Source organism: Dreissena polymorpha, chromosome 13 (genome assembly GCF_020536995.1).
Source record: "Dreissena polymorpha isolate Duluth1 chromosome 13, UMN_Dpol_1.0, whole genome shotgun sequence".
Classification (NCBI taxonomy): Eukaryota; Metazoa; Mollusca; class Bivalvia; order Myida; family Dreissenidae; genus Dreissena; species Dreissena polymorpha.
This window is the reverse complement of record NC_068367.1, coordinates 48,735,241-48,760,504: the sequence shown is the minus strand read 5'-3', so window position 1 is coordinate 48,760,504 and position 25,264 is coordinate 48,735,241. Positions and strand designations below refer to the sequence as shown.

The following is a 25,264-nucleotide window of genomic DNA, read 5'->3' as shown; positions in this document are numbered from 1 at the left end:
ATTAATTTTAATAATTATGTAAGGCATTTTTATTATCTTAATCTTACGGCAAATAGGCGCAGATGTTTATGAAGTAAATCTAAGTATTCCACATATTCCAAAGATGTTTTTACCTGTATACATATCTAAACAGAACTGTTATTCATTGTGCCATACCACTCTTGTTTTAAATTATCCACAAGTCTACATTTGACATCGCTAATAAAACTATTTACTTATACAACGTTTTTTTCACATGTGACACCCAATTTGTATATCCTTTATTAAATAGTTTAAAGCCACACACCTTGAAATGAACTGCATTGCATATTTAATTTAAGTATAAATAAGAAACATATTTTATCTATGCCTATCTTTATTAGAATATACCTGGTGGTCACAAGGTAGAAATGTCGAAATGGACGTTTACGTCTAGAAATCCTACTTTCGGTTTAAAATTTTAAACAAAATTATAAATTACTTGCTAACTAGGCTATAAATTTAATTACAACTTTGCACAGTTGCGAATTGCATCTATATTTATTGATTAACGTGTATTTCATTTCAAGGTGTGTGACTTTAATGCTTGTTTGTAAACCGTTTGCATAATGATATTTTCATTGTTTAGAATTTTAAACCAATATTTAAGAATTTTAACAAACTTATTTACGTACAATGGATATTTTTCTAATTATCCATAAACAGCAACACTACATGTTTTTACTTAAACATGTCGTAATCGTTGGCAAAATTTTATATTTATGCGTTTAATTTGTCCGTTCAATATCATTTGTTTATGGAAAAGCCCATACTTCTGAAGCATAGATCCCACAAAAGACCCATACAACTGACAGGATATTTTTTGCTTCATGTAAAATTTATTGCATTTAAACAATAAAGTATGCATGGTCCTAAGAGCTTTACCAACCACATGTTCAATTTTGTCCAAGGATTAATTTAAAACGTTCAGTATAATTCAACACTGTTCCTAAATAATTCAAGTTATCAACAATTTCAGTATCATTCCCATTGTATGTCCATTTTTTGTTTTCTTTTAGTCCACCCCTTTTCCGAAACACTATTATTTTCGTTTTTGTTTTAGTAGTGTTAACATGTAACCTCCAAGAATTGCAATATAAATATAAATTATCTAAATTTAATTAAACTTCAGCAGGTGACAATGTCGTCAGCAAATACTATTAAAAAACACCCCAATATCATCAATAATCAAACCAGAGTTAATGTTATCTTGTAGGTAAAGTTCAAGATCTACAATAACTAGGGAAAACAAAATCGGCGACATTACCTCTCCTTTCCGTAGTCCACCCGCAGAACTTAAACATTTTCAACCATAATACATTGCTGTAAATGCTATCAAAACATTTCAACATATCAAAGTTTACAACATACAAACGTTAGTTTTCATTCAAATGATTTTGTGCAATCGACATAAAAATATATTAAGCACCAACAGTTGAAAAGCATTTTCTATATCCGAATTGTGCATCCGAAATTATAGGGTTTTCATTGCAAAAAGATTTAATACGTTTATTTAAAACAATGGTAAATAATTTTCAAAAGCAACTTACTAGGGTATCCCTCTATAGGTGTTCACATCATTAACAACCCCTTTGGTATGCAAGTGGATTATAACCTTCTTTGTCAATTTATCGGGGAAGAAGCCCAATACGAAAATATCATTAAACATATCACACAAATGGGCAGATAAAATATCACTGCATTCAAGAAAATATTCATTCAAAATACAATATCTATCAGTTGATTTATTTTGTTTCAAATCGTATTTCAAGTTCTGGAAACACAGAATTGTCTAAACTTAAATAATATTTTAAACAAAAATCTTCTGCTTCAGTATTTCAAAAATCGGACATGTTGCTACTAAGTTATTCAAAAAACTTTTTTCTAAAGGTATTTTATTGTTAATAAAGCTATTATTTATTTGAAAATTTGCCAAAACTCCTTTGGTTTGTGTTTTCTTCATTTCTAATCTCCGACATTTTTTCATGTAACACACAACTTTCTTCTTGCGTATTAAGTCCTTATACTATTTTAAGTGTACATAAACGTTTTCTGTTCAGACCTGTTTTACTTGAGTTAACATATGTAAATCATCGTGGTACAAATTGTGTGCAGTATCGCATTCGTTATCACACCATTCAGCCTTCTTTATACAGTTATTCACATTGAAACTATGGGTTGTTTTATAAACAAAATAACGGATTCTCAACACTGCAAATGGTTTCAGTAAAACTATTAAACAGTTGAATGAGGCCGAGATCGTGGGAGTCGCTGCGGGATTGATGGGGTAATGGCTGTTCGGGGGCGATGCGCCCTGTTATCGGGTGGTTTCCGGTTGAATGCCTTGTTGTATATGTATTTGATGGTGAAAGTTTTTTTTCCAGAAATGTTTGATTTTTCGTTGAAATGTGATTGTTTGTCATTCAGGGTGATGTTTTCATTAGTTGGTATCGTAGCCACACGCTGGCCACCTGTGTATATATATATGCAATTGAGTATTCAACAGTTCGTGAACATTTATGAGTAGTGTTATAAAGATAATTATTTTACTTGAAAATCAGTTTAAAAAAATGAAATTGGTTGTATTTAGAACGACAAAACTGATATAATTGACATATTTACTTTATTTACCATCTTCATGAGATTTAAAAAGACATTATTTCGCTGTTAATTAAGTTTGTGTTTAATAGTGGGCGCGCATGTTTCAAATCTACCGAGAGCAAATGGCATCAAAACAGAGGCGGCATGACCCATGAGTCGAATATAGATCCGGAAGTTCAACCCCGTGATAACTATGAGTATTTATGGATTAGTGATGACACCACTGACTAAGTTGTCCTAGCTAGCAATGTAGGCGTCTTTAATGGAAATAATAGCGGTGGTGTGGCCACTGTTGAAGACGACTTGGCAATAGCAAAAAAGCCAGGGGAGCAAGAAAACTTTGCTGCAGCAAAGCCCGATTTCGTGTTGGAAAAATAATGCATGCGTCAATATTTCGCTCTTAAAGCCGGTTCATCTGAGAAACACAATTACTTTGTTTTAGAAGCACATCGCTTAGAATTGGAGAACCGAAAAGATGAGCCCAGTGACGAAAGGCATCCGTATTTTGTTTTAGAAAAAGAAGGCACTGGTATTCATGTTAATGAATATCCATCGGATGAAGTTAATGATTTATTTAAATAAGAGAAACCAGTCGTCGATGTCAAAATAGGCGTTGATGATACAAATGATAGAAAATTCAAAATTGATGAATATGAGGACATTGATGACACACACTTCGAAGTGGTGAACAACGACTATGATTTCACCAGCAAAGGTTTGGGTGCGGTATTTTCAGAAAATACATACAGCAGACTTAATATAAACGGCGACGATTATGATCATATCGGAATGAATAAATTACAAACGTAGAGCAGTATACACGGATTAACTGTCGCGAACAGCTGGTGTTTGTGTACGGAAAAATAGTGTATAAAGATATAGCAAACATATTACAACTTTGCGTGGCCTTAGATTTAGGAGCGAAAACATTTAAAAACATGATCTCTCTCATTTGTTTACTTGAAAATGGGATACCACTGCTAATGAAAATACATGTAGTTAGTATTAATGTAGGTTTTTATTTTACAAAATATTTTGCGTATGATGAAATTTAGTCTGTTTTTGTTGATTAGCTGTTCCCAACACACATTGAATTTGCTAAATCTACTATTATCTACAATATTGCGTGATTTGTGCTCATGTTTTATTATACGACATTTTAGTAATACGGATAGATAGAATCTATTACGTATTGGTCGTGTTATTCGAACAGAATGAAGTAAAGTTATAGATAAGTAGATCTGTCATGTGCAATATATAAAATATTAATTATCATAATCATAATTATAATTGCCATAAAGAAACTATATTTCTAGGTGCTATTAAACTAATATTTACAGAAAATTTTATCCAAAATTGGAACGGCCAATTGGTATACTCGAGTAGTGCTCTTATCTTATAGAAATATAGCAAACTTTCAAATGTAACCATATTAAATATTATGTTATATTACAAAGTACAGATTGAGCTTATCTATGTTACGATTATCTACTCATAGATTAAGAATAGAAAGTGGCAGATGGTCTAAACCCAATACTAAACCTGGTGGGCAAAGGACATGTATTACTTGGAACCGTCTAGAAGACGAATATCATGTTGTGCTTGAATAAAACTTATACTCAGATTTAAGATGTAAATATATACCTTGATATTTTAGAAATAGATCAAATATGCAAAAAATTATAGAACTTATGTCTTCCGATAGTGAATCTGTGTTTAGAAAAATATAGTGCATTTGTTCATGCTGCATTTTCAGTAAGATTAACAAACATGTGTCTATTTATTAATGTTATCGACTTTGTTCACTAACTAAAATATGTAAATTACTATTGTTTTTGTTTTTGTATGTAAATTAATGTACATATATTTTATGCGTTACAAAAATGTTAAGTGTATGGTGCTAAAATTAATTTAAAAAATCGATTTAAATGTGTGCCTTTATGAATTTTTATTACATGATGTATACTTTGCATGTCACCTACCATATGTTTTTGTTGCGAAATTAACACGTAATTTGTTCTGTTATTATCATGAAACATGATTTATTATACATCTCATGTATTTTCTATAATGTTATTGTTAAATGAATACAATGCACTATGGTTTTTGCATTACTCATCTTCGTCTGTATTTTCAGTAGTTTTGATTTTGTTCTTGTTATAGTCTCACTATGAATCTGTGCGACGAGTAAATGCATGTATTATTATCTGCAGACAATGATTGAGTGATATTATTTATGTAGTATGTATAATGTTCAACAAACTCGCTTACTCATAACTTAAGTACTCATCAGAAATATGTTTATATTATTATTACTGTTGTTATCAATTACATAAACTAAAATGTGTCCACATGGGCCATTAGCCTTCTGGAAATATTGTAAATAAAATCATTATCATATAGCATTAGTGTTAAAGTTAACTCGTTAACTTTTTAATAGACAGTTCCAATGTTTGGGAATGGAAGAAATAATATATGTTTCAGTTTTCGTATAATGTATTATACTTATTGCATTGTTACAGATTTTTGCACAAAACGTCAATGACATGTGAAAAGGGAACTTTCTTACTAAAACTAACAACAGCATATATTGCATAAATGCTTTTCTTTGCACAAACATTTAGGTCTCAAATATCGAAATACGCACGTCAACAAAGTAGTATAAAACATTAAAAAGGACATATTTATTTTATGCTTTAACGGTTTATAGAAAAAAAACAGCTACTTTTCAAACGTTCACAAATAATAGTGAAAATGATCGATACTTTTTTCAGGTTTCGTGTAAAATGAATATGATATATCAGTTTTATAACGTTTATGTTCCTTGAAATCGCCAATTTTACCGCTAACATATGTTACCATTTAGTGAAAAGGCCTTTAATACATTAAACATCTGTTGGTTTACTATATAATCGATTTTGTATTCACTCGTGATGATACAAATAAATATCCTCACTCTTGGCTTGGCCATTCCTGGAAATATTGAAATATATGAGTACTCGCTGATAATCTACTGACACCGAAATGATCCTACATTTATAAAATTATACAATTAAAGCGCTGAAGGCACTGCAATTGTTCGCCCTTTGAACATATTTAATATTACGTACAATTACAGGACATGGAGTTCGACGTTTGAACGTAGACCAATCGAACGGCCACGAAAAATGCAAACGCCAACATAATTTACTTTTTATTGTCTACAGTGGTGAGATTTTGAAAAAAAAAACGGAGAAAAATGCCACTTATTTACATCTCTCATCATTTTTATAGGATTCGAACAAACTCCACTTATGATTACAAAAATGAAAAAAGAAAGTCAACGTATATCTAAGATGGCGCTAAGGAAAAGTCTGTGAGTCTAACACAGAATGAACCACATCATAATTCTTATAATAAATGTATTGGTATCAACGACCATTGTATTAAATTCTCGATCAAATCGAATAAAAATATTGAAATTATTGTTGTTGCTTTTTGTCACTTGGTTGTCGCATATTTACCGCTTAAAACGTGTGTTATTAATGACACATGTATTCAAACCAAACGTAAGTGTTCGAAAATGAAAATTATACTACGGTAGATCATATCATTTGTGTCCTCACTTTGCATATTAAGAGTTTATTTTTTTCACCATCGAAATATATAGTATTCAAATATTTGAATAACATGCAGTTTTCTTTCGACACATTCAAATTATACATTTCTAGACGCGTCATGCGAAACTTGGTCTTATGGCGCGTTAGCTAGCGTAGCAAAGGCCCTGTCTGCGCAGTTGCGCACTCTAGTCAGCAGCTGCGCTGCCCACTATAATTCACGCAAGATTTCGTGGTCTCACTAGGTATCTCCATACCTACTGCGAGATTCCGAGGCTTGTCAATATCGACGATAGCTGCATATGGCATAAGACCCATTTTCGAACGACGCGGATTTAGTACTGAATCAAAATGCGAAATATTATTTAAACATGTATCACACACACAATAATAACGAAAATGATCCAACCAGACAGTTATGTTGCATTCTGTTGATCTAAGAGAACATTGATAAATTATTTCCAATTTTCACGAATTTTCCCAATGAAATTCGTTTCACTTATCATTATGAAACAATAATGGAATGGAATTCATATGAATATTAAAATAAAACGTTTTTCTTTTATGATTTATTTTGCTTGATTTTTCCGTTTTTCTTCCGTTGATCTGATAAAGAAGCGGCTCTTATTAAGGTTGGTAACCAAAAGCCTCATCTTCGCAAGTGTATACATATGTGAACTCAAAGTCCAGCTGCAGATTTCATAGCCATATCAGATCCTCCCCCCCCCCCCCAACCCGATGTCTTACCAGAATTCAGTCAAGCGCTATCAACGAGGTTACGCAAACGGCGGTGTATTGCTATGGCAAGCGAAGTGTACATTATTGTCTTAAACCATGGTTCAACAGTGAAGTATATAGTTAAGAGACTTTTAACCCGGGTTTAAAGACTGGATTCGCTGTATGTTCTGAATAACTATTAGTAGTAGTAGTACTATTATATTACGATGTTACGTTTGGGTTATTAGTTGTACGTTTAGTTATAACGAGCGATTTATATAAATCGACCATTCGATGAGTCAAGACTGCAAATATTAGATATGTTAAGTGGTTTATCTTCTTGCTAGCTGATATATTGTTAAATTGGAGAAGAGGCTCACATATACGTGTACCTTCATAGATCAGAGTAGTCTTGTGCACTAGGGGTCGTGAGATCGATCCTCACTGGGGACATTTTTTTTTGTTCAGTTAATTGTCTTATTAATAATTGAAATAATATGAATACAAATAATGATTACTATTATCTTGGCTATTTTTAAACTTTGTTTCTTTTGTTTTTTATCATAAGTACAACTATTTTACAATATTATAAGTCAAAACCATTGAAGCATAGCTTATATCTGCAGTCATTAAACCAATAAGAAATTATTTGAAACGAAAGTATGCTAAACATCAATTTTGCGCCTCCATATTTCAGTGGTAGAGCACTGGTCTCGTAAACCATGGGTCGTGAGTACAATTCTCACTTTGCATTGTTTTTGGCCTATAGCAATATTCTAGATCATCATCATGAAATGATCATATACGAAAGTAACTAACTTAACAGGTATTTTTATTGTGTATCGGTAGTTCAATTAAAAGAACTCTGTACATATCTAGGTTTATAATTCAATAATGACTAAAATATAATAAAATAGTTGTACTTATGATAAAAAAGGCAAATATAACAAAGTTTAATAATAATAAGTATTCGTATTAATATTATTTTAATTAAGACAATTAAGCTGAACATAAAATGAATCCACATTTTGCCCCCAGTGAGGATCGATCTCACGACCCCTGGTTTACAAGACCAGTGCTCTGCCACTGAGCTATGGAGGCATGAGTGCGCTTGAGTTCATATTTAACGATATATCAAAAATGATGTAGATAAACCATTGAACATTAGCTAATATCTGCAGTCCTACTCATCAAAGGGCGGGTCAATTTATATGAAGCGCTCGTTATAAATTAGTTAATCAACAACTAATGGGAAAACATGTGAAGTGTGTGTCGTTTCTTTGTAGGATCAACTGATTATTGTAGATGCATTGGGTTGTGTCTGTTCGTTATAATGTTTTATATAACTCGACATATTGATTAGGCTTGTTATTGATCGGACGTTGTCCATAACCGTTTCATAATTGCATTTGTGACTTTATTATACGAAGTACGCAATGTAAGTGGGGCCGCGAGTATTTAATCCACTCTGACCGTTTTGCCCCAGCACCATGAAAGAAAATGTTGCATAACAAATATTCTAGATCACCTTGATGAAATGATCATATACGGAAGGAACTAACTTAACAGTTATTTTTATTGAATATCGGTTGTTCAATTTAAATAACTCTGTCCATATCTACGTTTATGATTCAATAATGACTAATAATATAGTTAAAAAAATGTACTTATGATAACAACACAAATATAACACAGTTTTATAATATTAACAATACTAATAGTAATTTTTCGTATTAATATTATTTTAAATTAGACAAATTAGCTGAATATAAAATAAATCCACAGTTTGCTCCCAGTGAGGATCGATCTCACGACCCCTGGTTTACAAGACCAGTGCTCTGCCACTGAGCTATGGAGGCATGAGTGCGCATTATTTCATATTTAACGATATAACAAAAATGATGTAGATAAACCATTGAACATAGCTAATATCTGCAGTCCTTGACTCATCAAAGGGCGGGTCAATTTATATGAAGCGCTCGTTATAAATAACTATAAAATATGAAGAATATATAAACCATTGAAACATAGCTTATACATGCAGTCACTAAACCAATAAGGACATATTTGAAACGAATATATACTAAACTTTACCTTAATATCTTGCCTCTTTAGCTCAGTAGTAGAGCACTGGTCTCGTAGTCCAAGGGTTGTGAGTTCAAACCTCACTGGTTGCATTGATGTTCGGCATGTAGGTAACTTAATACTAAATTTTTATAAAGCGCTCGTTATAAATTAGTTAATCAACAACTAATGGGAAAACATGTGAAACTAGTAGACAGCTAAGTGTGTGTCGTTTCTTTGTAGGATCAACTGATTATTGTAGATGCATTGGGTTGTGCCTGTTCGTTATAATGTTTTATATAACTCGACATATTGATTAGGCTTGTTATTGATCGGACGTTGTCCATAACCGTTTCATAATTGCATTTGTGACTTTATTATACGAAGAACGCAATGAAGTGGGGCCGCGAGTATTTAATCCACTCTAACCGTTTTGCCCCAGCACCATGAAAGCAAATGTTGCATAACAAATATTCTAGATCACCTTGATGAAATGATACAAGACCAGTGCTTTGCCACTGAGCTATGGAGGCATATATGCGCTTGTTCTCATACTTAACGATATATCAAAAACAAGAAATATCTTTAAAAAAGATATAAGGCGTTGATGTTGTAATGTTTGTGACCAGTGAAAGGAGATGGAATGAAGCGACCATGTATTTTAATGATGGCAGTGAGTGATAATAAGATTATATATTTTACTGTATTAGCAAATAAATGAAGAACAATAAAAGGTGAAATTGTATGTTTTATTGTCAATAAGTATTGTAATGACTAGGTTTTCATTATTGAACGAGTAATACATTATTTTTAATTTTAATATTCATAATTATTATTTTAGTTAAGACAATTAATCTGAACATGAAATGAATCCACATTTTGCCCCAGTGTGGATCGATCTCACGACCCCTGGTTCACAAGACCAGTGATCTGCCACTGAGCTATTTTTTTTATCACCGTACACATTGGATGCATATCATTTGAACTGAAATATGAATATATGTAAATAACATGTAAATTACAATAAATTAAAAACTGTCATGATACAAAACATCCTCTAAACATTGCATCGAAACGTTTCTCCTTCGTTTACGAAGCAGTATAGCATTAATCAAATGTCTCTACAATTAAAAGAATCTATAGTTTACATGCCGTAGCATGGGGTTTAGCTTATCTCATACTCTGTCGACATCGGGTCTTTTGGTCGCATGTTCTTGCGACTCCGTCTATTACGACATCATTGACGGTTTCGTCGCCGGAAAAAAAATCATCACTTTGTTATCAAATTTAATTTAATAACAAATATGTATTTGATTTTACTGAAAGATACCGTAATGTATTGGTACATAAAATATGAACACATAGAAATTGTATTATTATTAGAATCAAAAACAAATATTTGTTTGATATTTGAGTTTATTGTGATTAATTTTTTGTTAATTTATTTTATTTTTAATTTGTATTATTATTATTTAAAATAATGATAATGATGATTGGTCCACTTACGTTTTTTGTTCCTCCAACTCCACAAAACGCTCAGGTCGACTGACGTCAAACATTGACGTTGCATGGTCTGTTGCCGCAGCATCAATAGCACCACAATTATCTGCCTCTTCGTTTAACAACAGAAGCGCCTGTGTTTGTTCAGTGACCATCGGTCCATTAGCCAAACGCAGTTGTACGTGAGTGACTTCCTCTGCATCTACATACATGTCCTCATCCTCATCGGTGGTATCATAGTGACGACACCTCATACATACAAAGCGCAGTTCGTGCTGGTTTCGAACGGCTTCACCATACTCTTTCCTCCTTTATTCCAGTATTTCCACGCCGAATATGATGCCACCGTTGGCACTTGTCACAAGTGACCGCTCTAGAGGTGGAGTAAATTCTCCTTAAGCAAAATAAACACGGAGGCGCAGGCATTTTTACAAATATGGCAAGACCATGTCCATACCTGATATTTATATTGTCGTCAATAATAACTTTACCTTTAATTAGTAATTAAAGACGTGCTCACTCGATTAGTGTATATTATCACTTCGTGTAATAATTAACAACAATCAATATTTGTGTTATAGAACAGAACAGAACAGAACAGAACTTTTATTTTCACCCAAGTATATAACATATACAATAAGGGCAATATAACAAAGTACAATTTTTATAACAATATTTTGACTTCCGATAATTTAGCAACAACAGCACATATTATCCAGCGAGGGTGGGGGTATTCAGAATGAGCATATATAAAGATATTGACTACGAGAATGTGGGAAAAGTTAATCAATTACAAAAAACACCAAATTATCATACATAGTGAGCAATGCATGAGAATGAAATAACGGTTCGTAATTGTGTAGCCTAATTTGTCAAGGATTCTAATATTATTAGTGATCTTTAACCTTAATTATGCGGGGTTGTCTTGTTCACACGTCACTTAACTTTGCACGCGCTGTTACCGATAGCAGTTTTCAGGAAAGTAAAATGTTTATAGACGAGTTAATTGTTATTGTTTACATTCGGGATTTTCCGCGCATGCGCACTGACTGGTTGGCAAAAACACTGGTTACATTAACGTAAAACATGTATAAAGGGCTTTTGTTTAGTCAATAAATTGATAATAAAAACGAAATAAACATTAAAACTCTTTAAAAAAAAAAGTGCAAATACAGCATATTTAGTACCAAATAAATGTATATTCACAAATAAAATTTCCTCTTCATAAAAATACGAAGTAGTTATTAGCATAGAGTAAACGTGATCGGAAGACTTAATACTGACAATTCCACAAAACAAAACAATAAATTAGCCGTATTCTTTCTGATAATAAGACTTGAATAAATTATATTTAAACACTAATAAAACATATTTTAATTGTATTATAATTTTAAGTGGTGTGGATAGTGTTTTATTTCATCAGCGATCAATAGAGTCAGAGGTGCATTTAATCAATTATAAAAAAAGCCCTAAAAAGCGGAATACAGTACTTTTTTTAAATATTTGGGTAATTTTCTTTTACATTGAATGAATTTACGTTTCGTTTACATTGAATGAATATAAATTCAATTTACCATACAAACGGAAAAACCCTGCATATTAATTACGCAAATGTAACTGTCTTTGCATGTATATTGAAATCTCTATTAGTAATAAGGAGTGATAAAAATATAGCATTTTATGATAAATGCATATATTTAATTTATCTAACGGCCCCTTTTGTGACTGCTTATGTTCATGATCGTGTTTCGGACCCTGCAGTAATGTACAATCTTTACACATAATAGCGGAGTTAACTTTTGCCGGTACCCGTTAAATACCTTAATTGCATAGCAGTAAAATTGCACAATATTTAAATGTATAGTTATTAAACAATGTATTATTAAGTTTAACTGGCTAATAAATATATACACTCGTTCCAGTTAATACATTTCCGACAAATGTCTTCATTTTTGTTAAAATGTTAAAATATTTCATAAAAAATTAACTTATCAGTATTTTTAGCTTTAAAATGTGGCTTACAACAGTTTGATGTGTGCTGCGTGGATGCAATAGCGTGTATCCCCGTACATATCTTCGATGTTGTTATATTTTCAGCCTTCAGAGGCTGGTGGCGGTATTGTGTTTTTATTATTTTTTAAGAATTTTTTTTAATGAAAATTCAATACTGCTCCAGCAGCTGGAGTTTCACTTCTTTATATTAAATGATTGCTCAATATGCCAAGAGATGACATAGAGGTATCGTGACTTATGTTTACTGACCAGACACTCGTCTGCAACATGTGGTTTATGCAGGGGTCCAAGTGTAGGTCCCTGGGTTTATGACACCATGTTTTCTTTGTAATTGTCTGGACAGTATCCGATCATAACGAGATAATCGGTTTGTGATAACAAAGGTGCAATTATACACCGGTATATAAATGCTGCAACAAAGAGTGCCAAAATTAGTGTGAACAATTAAATAAAACAATTACATTAAATAAAAGAATTTATTGAATGTGTAAGAAGGTAAGTTTTTCCAGACACATAAAGGTTCAAATCAGTTACCCTATGTCGCGTACATACAATTGACCTATTCGTTGTTTGTTTTTATCCTTATTTGTTTTCGTTCATTAAATTTAATTCATTCTGAAAGAATTTCAATTTCTGAGAAGTTTTTAACTATAAAAGGTTGCGATGAAGAGCCAAGTAGAGAGATTTTTGTTTAACCACATACCGAGCTCTTAGATTGTGTTCCACTCCCGAGTTCGTTGTCAGTAAAAACAAATAATAATAACAACAATAAAATCGTACCAAAGATGCATTTCCTTGCATGCTAATGTTTTATTCAGACATAATAAGTAAAATTATATTTGATATTGTGCATGATTATCATTAAAAACGAAGATTTCGTCAACCTTCTCTATATGCGCTTATATAAATTGCACCTCTTCTTTTGCCAACCAGTGGGCGGAGTCTAAACTTTGCAGGTGCGTGTGACGTCACGCGTTAACTCGTCTATTTAAAAAGTGCAGGTTAAAACAGTGCGTTAAATCATTTCATTCGGATCGTTAATCTCGTGTCGAACGGACGTGTTTCTTGCGTTAATCGGATTATTGGATTAGCTTAAATATTTTTTATCTTACAACCGTGTTCTTCAACTTAGAGTCTTAGAAAATCTCGTAACAAGCTCAACCTTAAGTCAGGGTCTATCCTCTGAAGTCCTACTTCGGAGATAGTGCTCTAACAGCAATAAGCTCCAAGTGAATCAGTGTTAGGAAATTAAGGGAAGATAAGAATTATTCAAATCAATAGGATCATAGTTTTCTTTCTTTTTCTACTTTTCAACAGAGTCTTTAGGAACAAATCTATCAGAAATTACTTAATCAGTGGACTAGTGAACCATAAGCAATTACAGGGATTAATAGAGGATAATTAAATAAGATAACCCAAGTCGGATCAATATCATTAGTGATTTAATCAGTGATTTAATTAGTGGTTTAATCTCTCTTAAGTGTGATAAAGTGGGTGGATTTTGAGAACAAAGAAGGGTCGCGGAAGTAGTAAGTCTTGTCAAGTGCCAAATCTAACATTATTTACCACTTTTACCACCTTTAACCCATTGAACTAATCCTTTTTCTCAACAGCTAAACAGTTAAACTAGTTTTAGGTAGTAGAACATTGACTGTACCAGAAATTAACTTGGGTTATTACTTTTCTTAGTTTACCTCATTAGCACGCCAGTAACATTCCGCTTTAATACAACCGCGCACCTGCCGGTATCTCCATCACGTCCGCGCGCTCCAATATAGGTGACCTACTTTAGAAGTACTGACTTAAACCGCCGATAATACAACGTAGATCGTGTACTAATAAGACCAACCCACAAGGGAAAAATGCAACGTGTCACAAAAACGTTAACAATGAAAACCTATGCCAATGTAACCGCCACGTTAATGGTGACTCCAAAGATTCAAAAATCTTCTTTCCGCGCCGGTGACCTCTCAATAGATTCGGAGACGGGTACACCTTACACAGTCACGTTGACCCCTAAGGAACCCCTGACCCCCAATCAACACGTCCCGCGCAACTCGGATCCAAGCCCGGATACCATCCCTGATTCTATCCCTAACTCTCCCCAATTCATGGCCACTCTGATAACAAATGACGCGACGCATCAGACAAACTCTACCCCCTCAAAGGTCAATCAAACCCTCAATGACAAGCCGGAGAATGTACCTAATAAATCTCCCAGGCCTCAGTCCACTAGGCAATCCAACAACTATGACCCTGGACAGGCAATATGGCTCACCCTCTGCCTTGGCACTGTCGCAGCGATCTTCCCGCGCAACAAGGCCAAGGCAATTGGTGATGCTTTTGTGAAGTTCGTTGGATCAGAACAAACCAAACCGCTTAAGGAAGTTAAAGCCGGACTGCTATTTAAAATAAGAAAAGACGCGATCAATAAAGCACATCAATTCTCCTATGGTAACTACGACTTTAAACTGACCGAACAACCAAAACTAGGCAAAGGCATAATTCATGTCCCCCTAAATGCGAACATCGAGAAACTAAAGAATGAACTAAAATCTAAACCTAACGTAGAGGCCGTCCATAGTGGAGCAAGAAACAAATTTATAACAGTTACGTTTAAATCCGAAAACGCGCCAACCAACATCCTAGGCCACAACGTTAAGCCCGCACTATTCGCCAGCCTACGGTGCTTTAAGTGTCAGATGTTCGGCCATGCATCGCACGTTTGCAAAAACAATGCGAAATGCCCACACTGCGCGGGTAAACACTCGCACGCGTCGTGCACATCAAGGAACACTAGGAAGTGCGCAAACTGTGGTGGAGGCCACAGTGCGGCGTATAAGGGGTGCCCAGTGTACCTCAAGTACCAAACCACTATTAACAACAAAAACCTTCGACTTACTAACAACTACCTTAATAACATGTCTACAACAAATCAGCGCCCTAATCTAGAACAAATTGCTAAACAACTTGTAGGTAAATCTGAAGCTGAAATACTAACTATTCTCAAAAATAAATTCCCTGAAAAAGAGGCTGAGCAACTCAACATCAAACCAACTCCGCCCGTGCAACCATCACCAACGCCCGTTCAACCCACACAACCAAAACAGGTTATGAATCCTCCTCCCACACAACAACAACAATCACAGCAAGCAAAAACCCACAAACCAACCATTAACGCTAACAACCCGGTCACCCCCAAACAACAACAACAAACACCACTACGCACACAATTCCAACGTCCCAACTGGCAACCTAAAAACAATGAGAGCTCGCCTCTACACATCCATAGGAAAAAACTTAATTTGAACCGATACCGCCCGAATCCTATCATCATGAGACATAGCCAGCACAAAAGGCAAGCGCTCGCGCCGCCGTTCCCGATATACTTCCGTCACGCGTACGGTCTATATTAATAGAATAACTTAAGCTTGTGCAATCTCCCAATACAAGCCCCTCAATGGCTACGACAGCACCTAATATTACGTCAAATCTAACCGTAATGTCGTGGAACGCCCGAGGGGTTGGCTGTCATGAAACCAATAACAAATTGTATGATACTATGTAAATAATAATGAGATACATGTTGTATGCATCCAAGAAACAAACTTTAGAAGCAAAAATAAACAAGTTCAATTAAAAGGATACCAAGAACCCGTGAGATCAATAGAAGGGAAAAAGGCAACGGCCACGGGGGTAGCTATATATGTAAAATTGGGAATCCCATTTACTGAAATTAAGATTAACCAGGATTGCCCGATTGAGTCGTGTGCTATCACACTCTACCTCGATAAAAACCTGTCCTTTCGTATCCAATGTGTCTACGCTCAAACTGTAGAAAATACTCTAAAAAACTACTCAAAAATTTTTCACTCACTAGACCATAGACAAAACAATATTATCATTGGCGATTTTAACCTCAAACACCCTTGCTGGAACCCCGAGGGCGATCCGCGATGTGATGATCATGCGGAAAATCTATTAAAATTACTAAATAACACAAGCCTCAATTTCTTAAACGACGGGCAGGTCACGAGACTAGCCGACCGCGCCGGCCATTCCGACAGCGCAATCGATCTCGCCCTTATATCAGCTAAATTACAAGCGATAAGCGACTTTAATGTACTCGACAATTCATTTGGTAGCGACCATCTCCCTATCGTGGTGAATTTAAAACTGAAAATTGAACACACCCTTCCGTCAATACAACATAAGTGGAAAATCCATGAGGCTACACCTGATCAATGGAATAACTTTAAAGTTCAATGCAATAACGAATTTCTGCCCAACAAAGATAATACTGACTCTAACACTCACTTCCATTCCTATCTAAATAAACTCACGACAGCGCTAGACAATTCTATTCCTATAGCCAACAAAAAACCTAAAAAAATTAAACGCTCAGTACCTTGGTGGAACGAGGAATGTGAAACCGCTATTAAATACCGAGAAAAATGCAGGAAAAAATGCATCATAATCAGAACGGGCCCCAAATATGAAAAACTTAAAGAAGCCCGCGCTAAGGTAAAACAAGTAATTAAAAAAGCAAAACTAGATAGCTGGAACGAGTTCTGTAACAATCTCTCGTATAAAACCACTAGCAAAGAACTTTGGTCTCAAGTACACCGTATGCAAGGCAGACCGCCTCCTATAACTCCGATATTCCGCATCAATAATGAAATACTTGTAACAAACGCAGATAAAGCTACGGCCTTAGTACGCCACTACCAAACGGTAAGCAGTGACGAAGGCTACTCGCGAGCCTTCATAGCGCGAAAACTTAAAACTAAAAACGAATTTCCAGAATGGCTCGAATCTCATACACAGACCAAAACTCACAAATACAATTCGCCTTTTAGCTTATTCGAACTAGAAACAGCCTTACTGACTTGTAAAAACGGCGCGCCAGGTGATGATAATATACATTACAAAATACTGAAGCAACTCCCTCTCTCTGCAAAACAAGAGCTCCTTGCCTTATACAATAAATCATGGGCCGAAGGCACCCTCCCGGATGAATGGCATGAGGCAACAATTATACCGATCCTCAAACCTAACAAACCCAAAGAATCTCCAGCCTCATACCGGCCGATCTCGTTAACATCAACGTTTACAAGACTAATGCAAAAAATGATTAAACCTCGATTATGCGCTTATCTTGAAAAACACAACCTAATTTCGAAAAATCAATCAGGGTGTAGAGCCCACCACTCGTGCGAAGATCATATAGTGCGCCTCGAAGCCGACATCAGAAGAGCTCAAAATCTAGGCCAATCGGTAGCAGCTGTTTTCTTAGATCTCACTGCCGCGTTCGATAAATTATGGAATGAACATGCGATCTATATGTTACATACATTAGGTATAGAGGGCACCATGCTCAAATGGCTCGCAGCCTTCCTCACAACGCGGAAAATAAAAGTAAGACTACATGACGCGACCTCCGAAACGGTCGACACAACAAACGGCTGCCCTCAGGGAAGTGTCCTCTCCCCCATATTATTTTCCGTTACAATGAATTCGCTAGAACGCACGATTCATAAACATAATGCACAAAATAAAACAGGCCTAATTGATCTTTCCCTCTTTGTAGATGACAGTGCCATATGGACTACCTCATGGTCGCCTAAACTAGCAATTGATAAAATTCAAAACGCACTGACTGCTATAGAAACTTGGAGTGCATCATACGGCTTTCAAATTAATCCCTCTAAAACTCAAGCAATTGTTTTTTCTAACCGCGCATCCAAAGCAACTTCTAAAAAAATCTCAGAACTTCCGCAATTAACACTATGTGGCGCTCCGCTCCGTACCTCGACAAAATTACCTTCCTAGGAATGACATTTGATAAATACCTAACATGGGAAGAACACATCCTCAAATTAACAGTGCGCTGCCAGAAAGATCTTAATTTTCTCAAATGCATTCAAAAAAATAACTGGGGCACAGACAAGAAAGCACTGATGAGTATTTACAAAGCCACTATCTGGGCAAAGATAAATTGCGGAAGCATAGCATATAACTCAGCCAGCGGTACACTACTAAAAAAAACTACAAGTTATCCAAAACACGGCACTCAAAATAATCACGGGCACACGTAAAACCACAAGCACCGTTCTTATCCATCTCGAGTGTGGAATGCTTGACCTGGACCATCAAAGGCAAATAAATCAAATGAAGTATTACGCGCGCACTAATCCTATGGAAAACAACCTACCGATCAACTCAAAGGTCACCGAAGACCCGGCCTACCGTAAACCTAAAAGTCGCATTGGAGTCCCGTACGCGCAAAATGTCCGAGCGCTTAATTTATACTATAAAATTAACGAAATTGAACTCCAACCACCTACCTACTACAGCCTTAGTGAAATAGTAAAACCCAACATCGACTTTCATCTATCAACACTGATTAAAAAATCCGAAATCGACTCCAATAGCGCAACCATAGCCTTAAATTACATAAATAATACATACGGCGGGTACACACAGATTTTCACAGACGGTAGTAAAAACGAGGATTTAAAATTAGCCGGCGCTGCGTACGTAGTATACAACCCTCAAAATGTCATTATCCACCACAACAGATTAAAACTTAAAAAAGAACTTTCCATATTTGCCTGCGAGCTAGCAATAATTGATAGATTAATCGAGACTTACCTTAGGAAGTCGATGGTTGATCGTAATTTCATCTACTGTAAATCCCCTTAAGAGCTCAACACGAGAGATGACGCAGCTTTCGCAACAGAGATAATCAGGCTTCAGAGTAAGCAAGGTTTTAAGTAAAAACCTTGCAAACAAATTTTTAGAAAATAAACATTAATAATATGGGCGGGTGTCCATTAGACTGGGCGGGCGTGTTGAGCTCTTAAGGGGATTTACAGTAGATGAAATTACGATCAACCATCGACTTCCTAAGGTAAGTCTCGATTAATCTATCAATTTCATCTACTGTATAACCCCTTAATGAGCCCCACACGAGATTTTAGAGAATTTTCTATAAATTTGTAGGAAATATTGGAGGCAAAGAAATAAGACAAACATTGTTGCATATAGATATGTATGTCCGTTTATTTACATGTCTACCTCATTTGTTCAGCACAGCAGATTGAAAATTAGTGGTGTTATGTACTATTTCCCGTGAATAGAATCTGGCAAATGTCTTTGCATTTGTCCACCCGGCTGCTGCCATAATTTGATCTAGTGCAACCCCTCCTTTGCTAGCTTTGGAAGTTGCTGCTGATCTAGTGCTATGTGGTTTGTACTGTTTGTCAATACCGGCTGAGGTTAAGACTTTCTTTATCCAGTTGCTAATTGTGGATTTGGAAACATGTTTGAAAGGACTAACTGTACTTATGACTAAATAATCATCTTGTCTTAACGATTCGGTTATATCGAGGTATTTACACATTGTTTCCACAATACAAATGTCCCTTCCCCCCTCATATCTATGAAGAACAATGGACCTCAAATGTGTTCCTGGTCTGGAATGTTTTAACAATTGTTTAGGTGATATGACGATTGTTTGCTTGTCTGCACTGATTTGAATATCAGTAGTTTTGAGGGAGTGTAGAGTTTGACATCTCTGTCCAGTGACTAGTAAGAAAAGCATGCATAATTTGTGGGATAAAAATGCAAGGTTATCAGTTTTCAGTGAATGTAAAAAATCAAGAACAATATTAACATCCCATATGCATTGATAACGTGGGAAAGCTGGTCGTGTATTGAAACAGCCTCTCATAAATCTTGATAAAATGTCATCATCATGAATGTTTATATTGCCACACAGTTTTAAGAATGTACTAAGTGCGCTTCGTGCTGTATTTAACGCACTATAACTAAGACCTTGTTTGAATAAAGATGTCAGAAAATTAATAACATGCTTTAGATTGGGTTTAATGGGATTCTTCGATTGTCCACAGTAGTTAATCCATTTCTTAATATATCCATCATATTGTCTCTTTGTAGTTTCTCTCCACGATCCGAGGATAATGTCTCTAGCTTGTTTTGAAATTCCTTTGTTTTTGAGCGATTTCCTGATAAGCGAAAAAGTCCTAGTCTCATTTTGGGAAGTGGATACATTTTGTTTGGTTTGTGTGGAAGTGTCAGAATAGATTTCGGAAGTGGAAGTAGATGGCATGATCCGCTGATCAACTGTAATAGACTGGGCCACCATGGCTGTGTTGGCCAAATTGGGCCCACTAGAACGGCTTCTGTCCTGTCTTCCACCACTTTCTGTAGCACCTTTGATATTAAACTGAAAGGAGGGAACATATAAAACACACATGATTTCCATTCGAAAGTAAACGCGTCTATTTGATGTGCTTTATGATCTGGAAACCTTGAAACGTAAAGATCCAATTTGTTGTTGAGCTTAGAAGCAAACAGATCCACCTGCATGTTATTGTGAATATTCATGATTTTCTTGAATACATCATCATTCAATGACCACTCAGTATCATCATTAATTGTTCTAGATATCTCATCAGCTTGATGATTTTCCGTTCCAGGCACGTGTGCCACTGACAAATGCAATTTCTTTTCTAAGCACCACAGCCATAACTTTCTTGCTAAGTTATGTAGTTCATCAGTTCGACCGCCAAAATTTTTTAAGTATGCTACACTATTCGTGTTGTCCATGTAGAGTTTGAGATGTTTGTTCGTTTCATTTTTACAGAACGCCATAACCGTAAGTTGGCATGCCTTTAATTCTAAAATATTTATGTGCATACTTTGTTCCCCTGCGGACCATATGCCCCCTGTTTTTTGGCCGTTTGTTTTGTTATATCCACCCCAGCCTGTTTTTGAAGCGTCACTGTATATGATAATATCTGGTGGACCATGATAAATCTTTTTGTATGAGGATTCAATATTGTTTATCCACCATTGTAACGAAGGGTGTATTGATTTGGGAATGTTCATATAACTGTTGAAATTGCTATTGTGCTTCGAAAGCGCGTGTTCTTTTATTTTTTCTAATGGTCTGATAAATAGTGTTGCATATTCAACCCCCGGAGTGGCCGCCACTAATTTACCGATAAGCTTGGCAAACTCCCTTATTGTTGTCCTCTTTTTTGTTACCATGGCTTGACACATGTGTCGAATTTCTTCCTTACGGGTCATGGTTAGTGTTACAGTCATGGTAATAGAACATAATACAAATCCTAAAATTGTTAATTGTTGACATGGTAGTAATACTGATTTTTCTATATTGATAGTAAGGCCTAGACGGTCAAATAATGTTATTGTTTCTATAATATTTTGCTCACATTTAAGTTTTGTCTCTCCTTGTAAGCATGAGTCGTCAATATATGCTGTACTGACATAACCTTTTGATCTTAAATAAGCATATGCAGGTTTTAACACTTTAGAAAATACTCTTGGGCTGCTTGATAAGCCCATGACTAAGGCACAGAATTGAAATTTTCTACCATCAAACACAAACCTCAGCATGTGTCTGTGTTTTTTTCGCTACTTCAATGGAGTAGAATGCATCAGCTAGATCAACAGAACCCAACAAACAATTTTGTCTCATGTTTGCCACCGCCGTAGCTAATGTTTCCATTTTAAAGTGAATTTTGTTTGTATAGTCTATATTAAATGGTTTTAAATTTAAAATAATCCTGATTTTGTCATTTGATTTTGGTCTATAAAAGATGTTTGATATAAATTCGCCGTCATATGGTCTATTTTCGATTTCTTCAATTATACCAGTTTTCAAGAACATGTCTATTTCCCTTTGAATGCTTTGTTTTTCCCTCTCATTAAATTGGTATGGCATAGGTGGATTTTCTTGAATAGGTGAACTGTTTACTTCTAGCTTGTAACCACTTATTGTATTTAAAATCCAATTATCGCTTGTTAGTATTTCCCATTCTTTAATTGCTAATTTCGTTTTACCTGCTTTAAAATTTTCTTTGGTATTTTGTAAAAAACATGTGCGTTGACTAAAGTTTATCTTTAGGTCACCTACGTTTATTTCTGTTTGGGGTGCATCTTGAAATTTCCCCTGCGTTTGTGCTGGTATGCGTGGTTGTTTCTTCTGAATTGATTTGCTCCCGGATTCCACCTGTGCTGATTTGGGCGCTGGCCTAAAAAAAGGCTTCCGTTGAGTTGGAGCGTAGCGCATGTTGACGATTTGTTTGGCTCCTTCGGTGGTTTTAATAGCCTCTGGAATCTTTTCGAACAGCTTTTCTGCTGAGGAGTCCAAATTTCCTAGATGTCTATAGCGGGGTTGCAATTCCTTTTTTAGTTTCTCTCTTCTGTAATTGGTCGTCTTCTGTATCCCATTGGTTGCCAATTTGAATGCGTCCGATAACAGCTGTTTCAGTACTTTATCTTTGGATGTTTGAATCCTCTCAAGTGCCTTTATGATTGGTACCGCTACTTGTGCAAGCGTGCTGTGAGACTTTTGCAGGATAAAGTCTGAATGTCTTGGAGACTGTTTTAATTGTCTCCACAGAAATTCATCAACCTTGGGGACTTGAAGGAACTCGATGTTGACTGGCCGTTTATGTCTGTTCAGAATCTCTTTGATTTTTTCTTCTGACTGCTTGTTTTTTATTGCCTTGTTTGTAATCTCAGCGATGTTAGGTGATACGGCCTCACCAGTTTCCGTTGTTTCAGTACAGAATTGCGTTAACTCTGTTATAAGATCGCAATCCTCCTCATCCGAACAGCTTTCCTCATCCAAATAACCCTGCAGTTCGTCTATTTCTGCGTCCATTGGTTCCGATTCCGAATCGGAACTTTCGGCAACTGTAACCGCAGGTGCTTGTAACTGTTTGGACGGACCCGACTGGCACATATCCGAGTCCGAAATTCGTGACTTTTTTGACGGCCCCGCCTCTTCTTGGTTTTTGCGTTTAATTTCTTTCACGTCTTTTTGAAGGTTTTCAATGGTCGATTTCATTTCACCCACTGATCGTGCAATGTCCGCAAATTTACTCATGTTTTTGTTCAGTTCTTGTAAAATTTCTTCCCCTCTTTGCTCAGGGGCCCCTGGAGGGTTATGTCCTGGCTGATCGGACATTGTATGTTCTACAAAATAAAATTAAACCCCAGTATAAATGTTTGCTCCATTTCCCGTTAGGGTGAACATTTAAGTATTATTACCAGCAGTTTGCGGCCAGAATAAAATAATATCCGTTCATACAATCCCTATGGTTATCCCGGATTGTTTAATTGCCATGTTTACAACCGGCCGTTGAACTATCAGTAATTGTAGAACAACCCTCAATGAGTATTCTGCGCGGCGCGTTTCAAAGCCACAAAACAGGATACGTAAAACACGCCATGCGACATGCGACAATTGCAGCGATGTTCGCTGTATCTACTATGCTAGGTAGCGCATACGAAAAATCAAGCTCTATCAATAGCGTGTAACAGCGTAGTTTATATTGACCTACTTTTGAGGACAATATTGTTTGCCTGTTGGCGGTAAAGCAGATATTTTTCTGCGTATATTAATATGTTCATACACAAGTTTATATATGCGCAATGTATGTCCGATTATATGAATATGTTTACGGATGAGAATGTAGGGTTCTCATTGATCTGGATTTGCCAGTATGTATTCGTCCCAGTGTCCGTTACAAATTAATTCGCCATTTTTGGACATGGAGCCGTTCAGGCATTCGCAGTGTTACTGCGAGTTAATGAGAATACACATCCGTATTTTAATTATATAGCGTTTGCATTTTAACTTTGCAATGTGATTTTCACTTGCGTTGCAAATTTTTTGCACTCGCAGTACTGCAAAAATGGTAAACTAGGGACACTTATCCCTCCTGTACATCATTTCTGACTAATAAAAACTGCATAATTATTGTCGACACTATTGCTGGCCAATAAACCCCGTATGTTTTCCGTCTAAAACATGAAAATTCGCTTGAAAGAACAACGATGAATATAATAAATATTATTATTTCAACTTACCCGTGTGTGTGCTATTTATTGTACGTGAAAATTCCGAATTTACACAGATTGAAAATTTTGTCGCCTGCTCCGCTGCTGATAAGCCTCGTCTCTGATTATCTCTGTTGCGAAAGCTGCGTCATCTCTCGTGTGGGGCTCATTAAGGGGTTATACAGTAGATGAAATCAATGACGCAGTAAGGTGGCTTAACACGCTTAACACGCACGAACAGACTAACTACGCGATTCTAACCGACTCTCTTAGCGCATTGCAAGCACTACACGCAGGATCCTCGAAAACGCGACCAGATTTGATATATGCAGCTCTAAAAGGTATCACAAAACTGACTAATAAAAACATATCTCTTAAACTTATTTGGATACCTAGTCATGTAGGCATCCCGGGCAATGAATACGCAGATAAACTTGCCAAGTTAGGATCCCAAGACGGCCTACTCTCTGAGCTAAAACCCAGCACACGCGAAATTATAGCTATCATAAACCAAAAAGCGTACAATGAACAGGACTACAAATGGTCAAAATACTGCACTGAGCATGATTTACCACTTATCACTAACCCCAGCCATAAGATCCATATCTATAGCCCCATTAAGCAAGAAGATAGGGCATATACACGTATGCGCTTAGGGGTGACTAGGTTACACGGTGATAGCTACGAAACTGTTCTGTGCCCCAAATGCAGTGTCCCAGACACCTTCGAACATTTGTTCTTCATATGCCCTCAACACGCGGCCCAAAGACTAGAACTAAGTGCAGGTATAATAGCAGCATATAACAATATCTCTGTTATAATTGATCGCAGCCTACTGTTAATGCCCCCGAACA

At 35.9% G+C, this 25,264-nt stretch overlaps 2 protein-coding genes and 2 non-coding genes across 4 annotated transcripts in view; 1 reads left to right on the top strand and 3 right to left on the bottom strand.

Annotated features, from left to right (window-relative positions):
* LOC127855704 (uncharacterized) overlaps nucleotides 1-3,472 on the top strand; it is a 36,271-nt gene extending 32,799 nt beyond the window's left edge. The window contains exon 6 of the mRNA XM_052391485.1: nucleotides 3,335-3,472. Coding sequence (XP_052247445.1) covers nucleotides 3,335-3,429 — 95 coding nt within the window. The 3' untranslated portion in view covers nucleotides 3,430-3,472. The remainder of the gene's footprint in view (nucleotides 1-3,334) is intronic.
* A 4,489-nt stretch (nucleotides 3,473-7,961) lies between these two features.
* Nucleotides 7,962-8,033, bottom strand: Trnat-ugu (transfer RNA threonine (anticodon UGU)). Its single transcript has one exon. It is a non-coding gene; the product is annotated as a tRNA-Thr (tRNA).
* A 686-nt stretch (nucleotides 8,034-8,719) lies between these two features.
* Trnat-ugu (transfer RNA threonine (anticodon UGU)) lies at nucleotides 8,720-8,791 on the bottom strand. The gene has a single exon. It is a non-coding gene; the product is annotated as a tRNA-Thr (tRNA).
* A 10,799-nt stretch (nucleotides 8,792-19,590) lies between these two features.
* LOC127854646 (uncharacterized) lies at nucleotides 19,591-24,599 on the bottom strand. Its single transcript, XM_052389708.1, has 3 exons — nucleotides 24,441-24,599; nucleotides 22,477-23,543; nucleotides 19,591-20,760 (listed from the first exon to the last, which is right to left on the bottom strand). The coding sequence occupies exons 2-3, from the start codon at nucleotides 23,533-23,535 to the stop codon at nucleotides 19,591-19,593; spliced, it is 2,229 nt and encodes a 742-aa protein (XP_052245668.1). The 5' UTR covers nucleotides 23,536-23,543; nucleotides 24,441-24,599.
* Nucleotides 24,600-25,264: the final 665 nt, after the last annotated feature.

Coding starts and splice junctions, on each gene's coding strand:
- LOC127854646 (XM_052389708.1), bottom strand. CDS start 23,535: ATGTCCGATCAGCCAGGACATAACCCTCCAGGGGCCCCTGAGCAAAGA. Junction 20,761..22,476: donor CACCCCAAACAGAAATAAAC/GTAGGTGACCTA, acceptor CCCTCCTTTCAG/TTTAATATCAAAGGTGCTAC.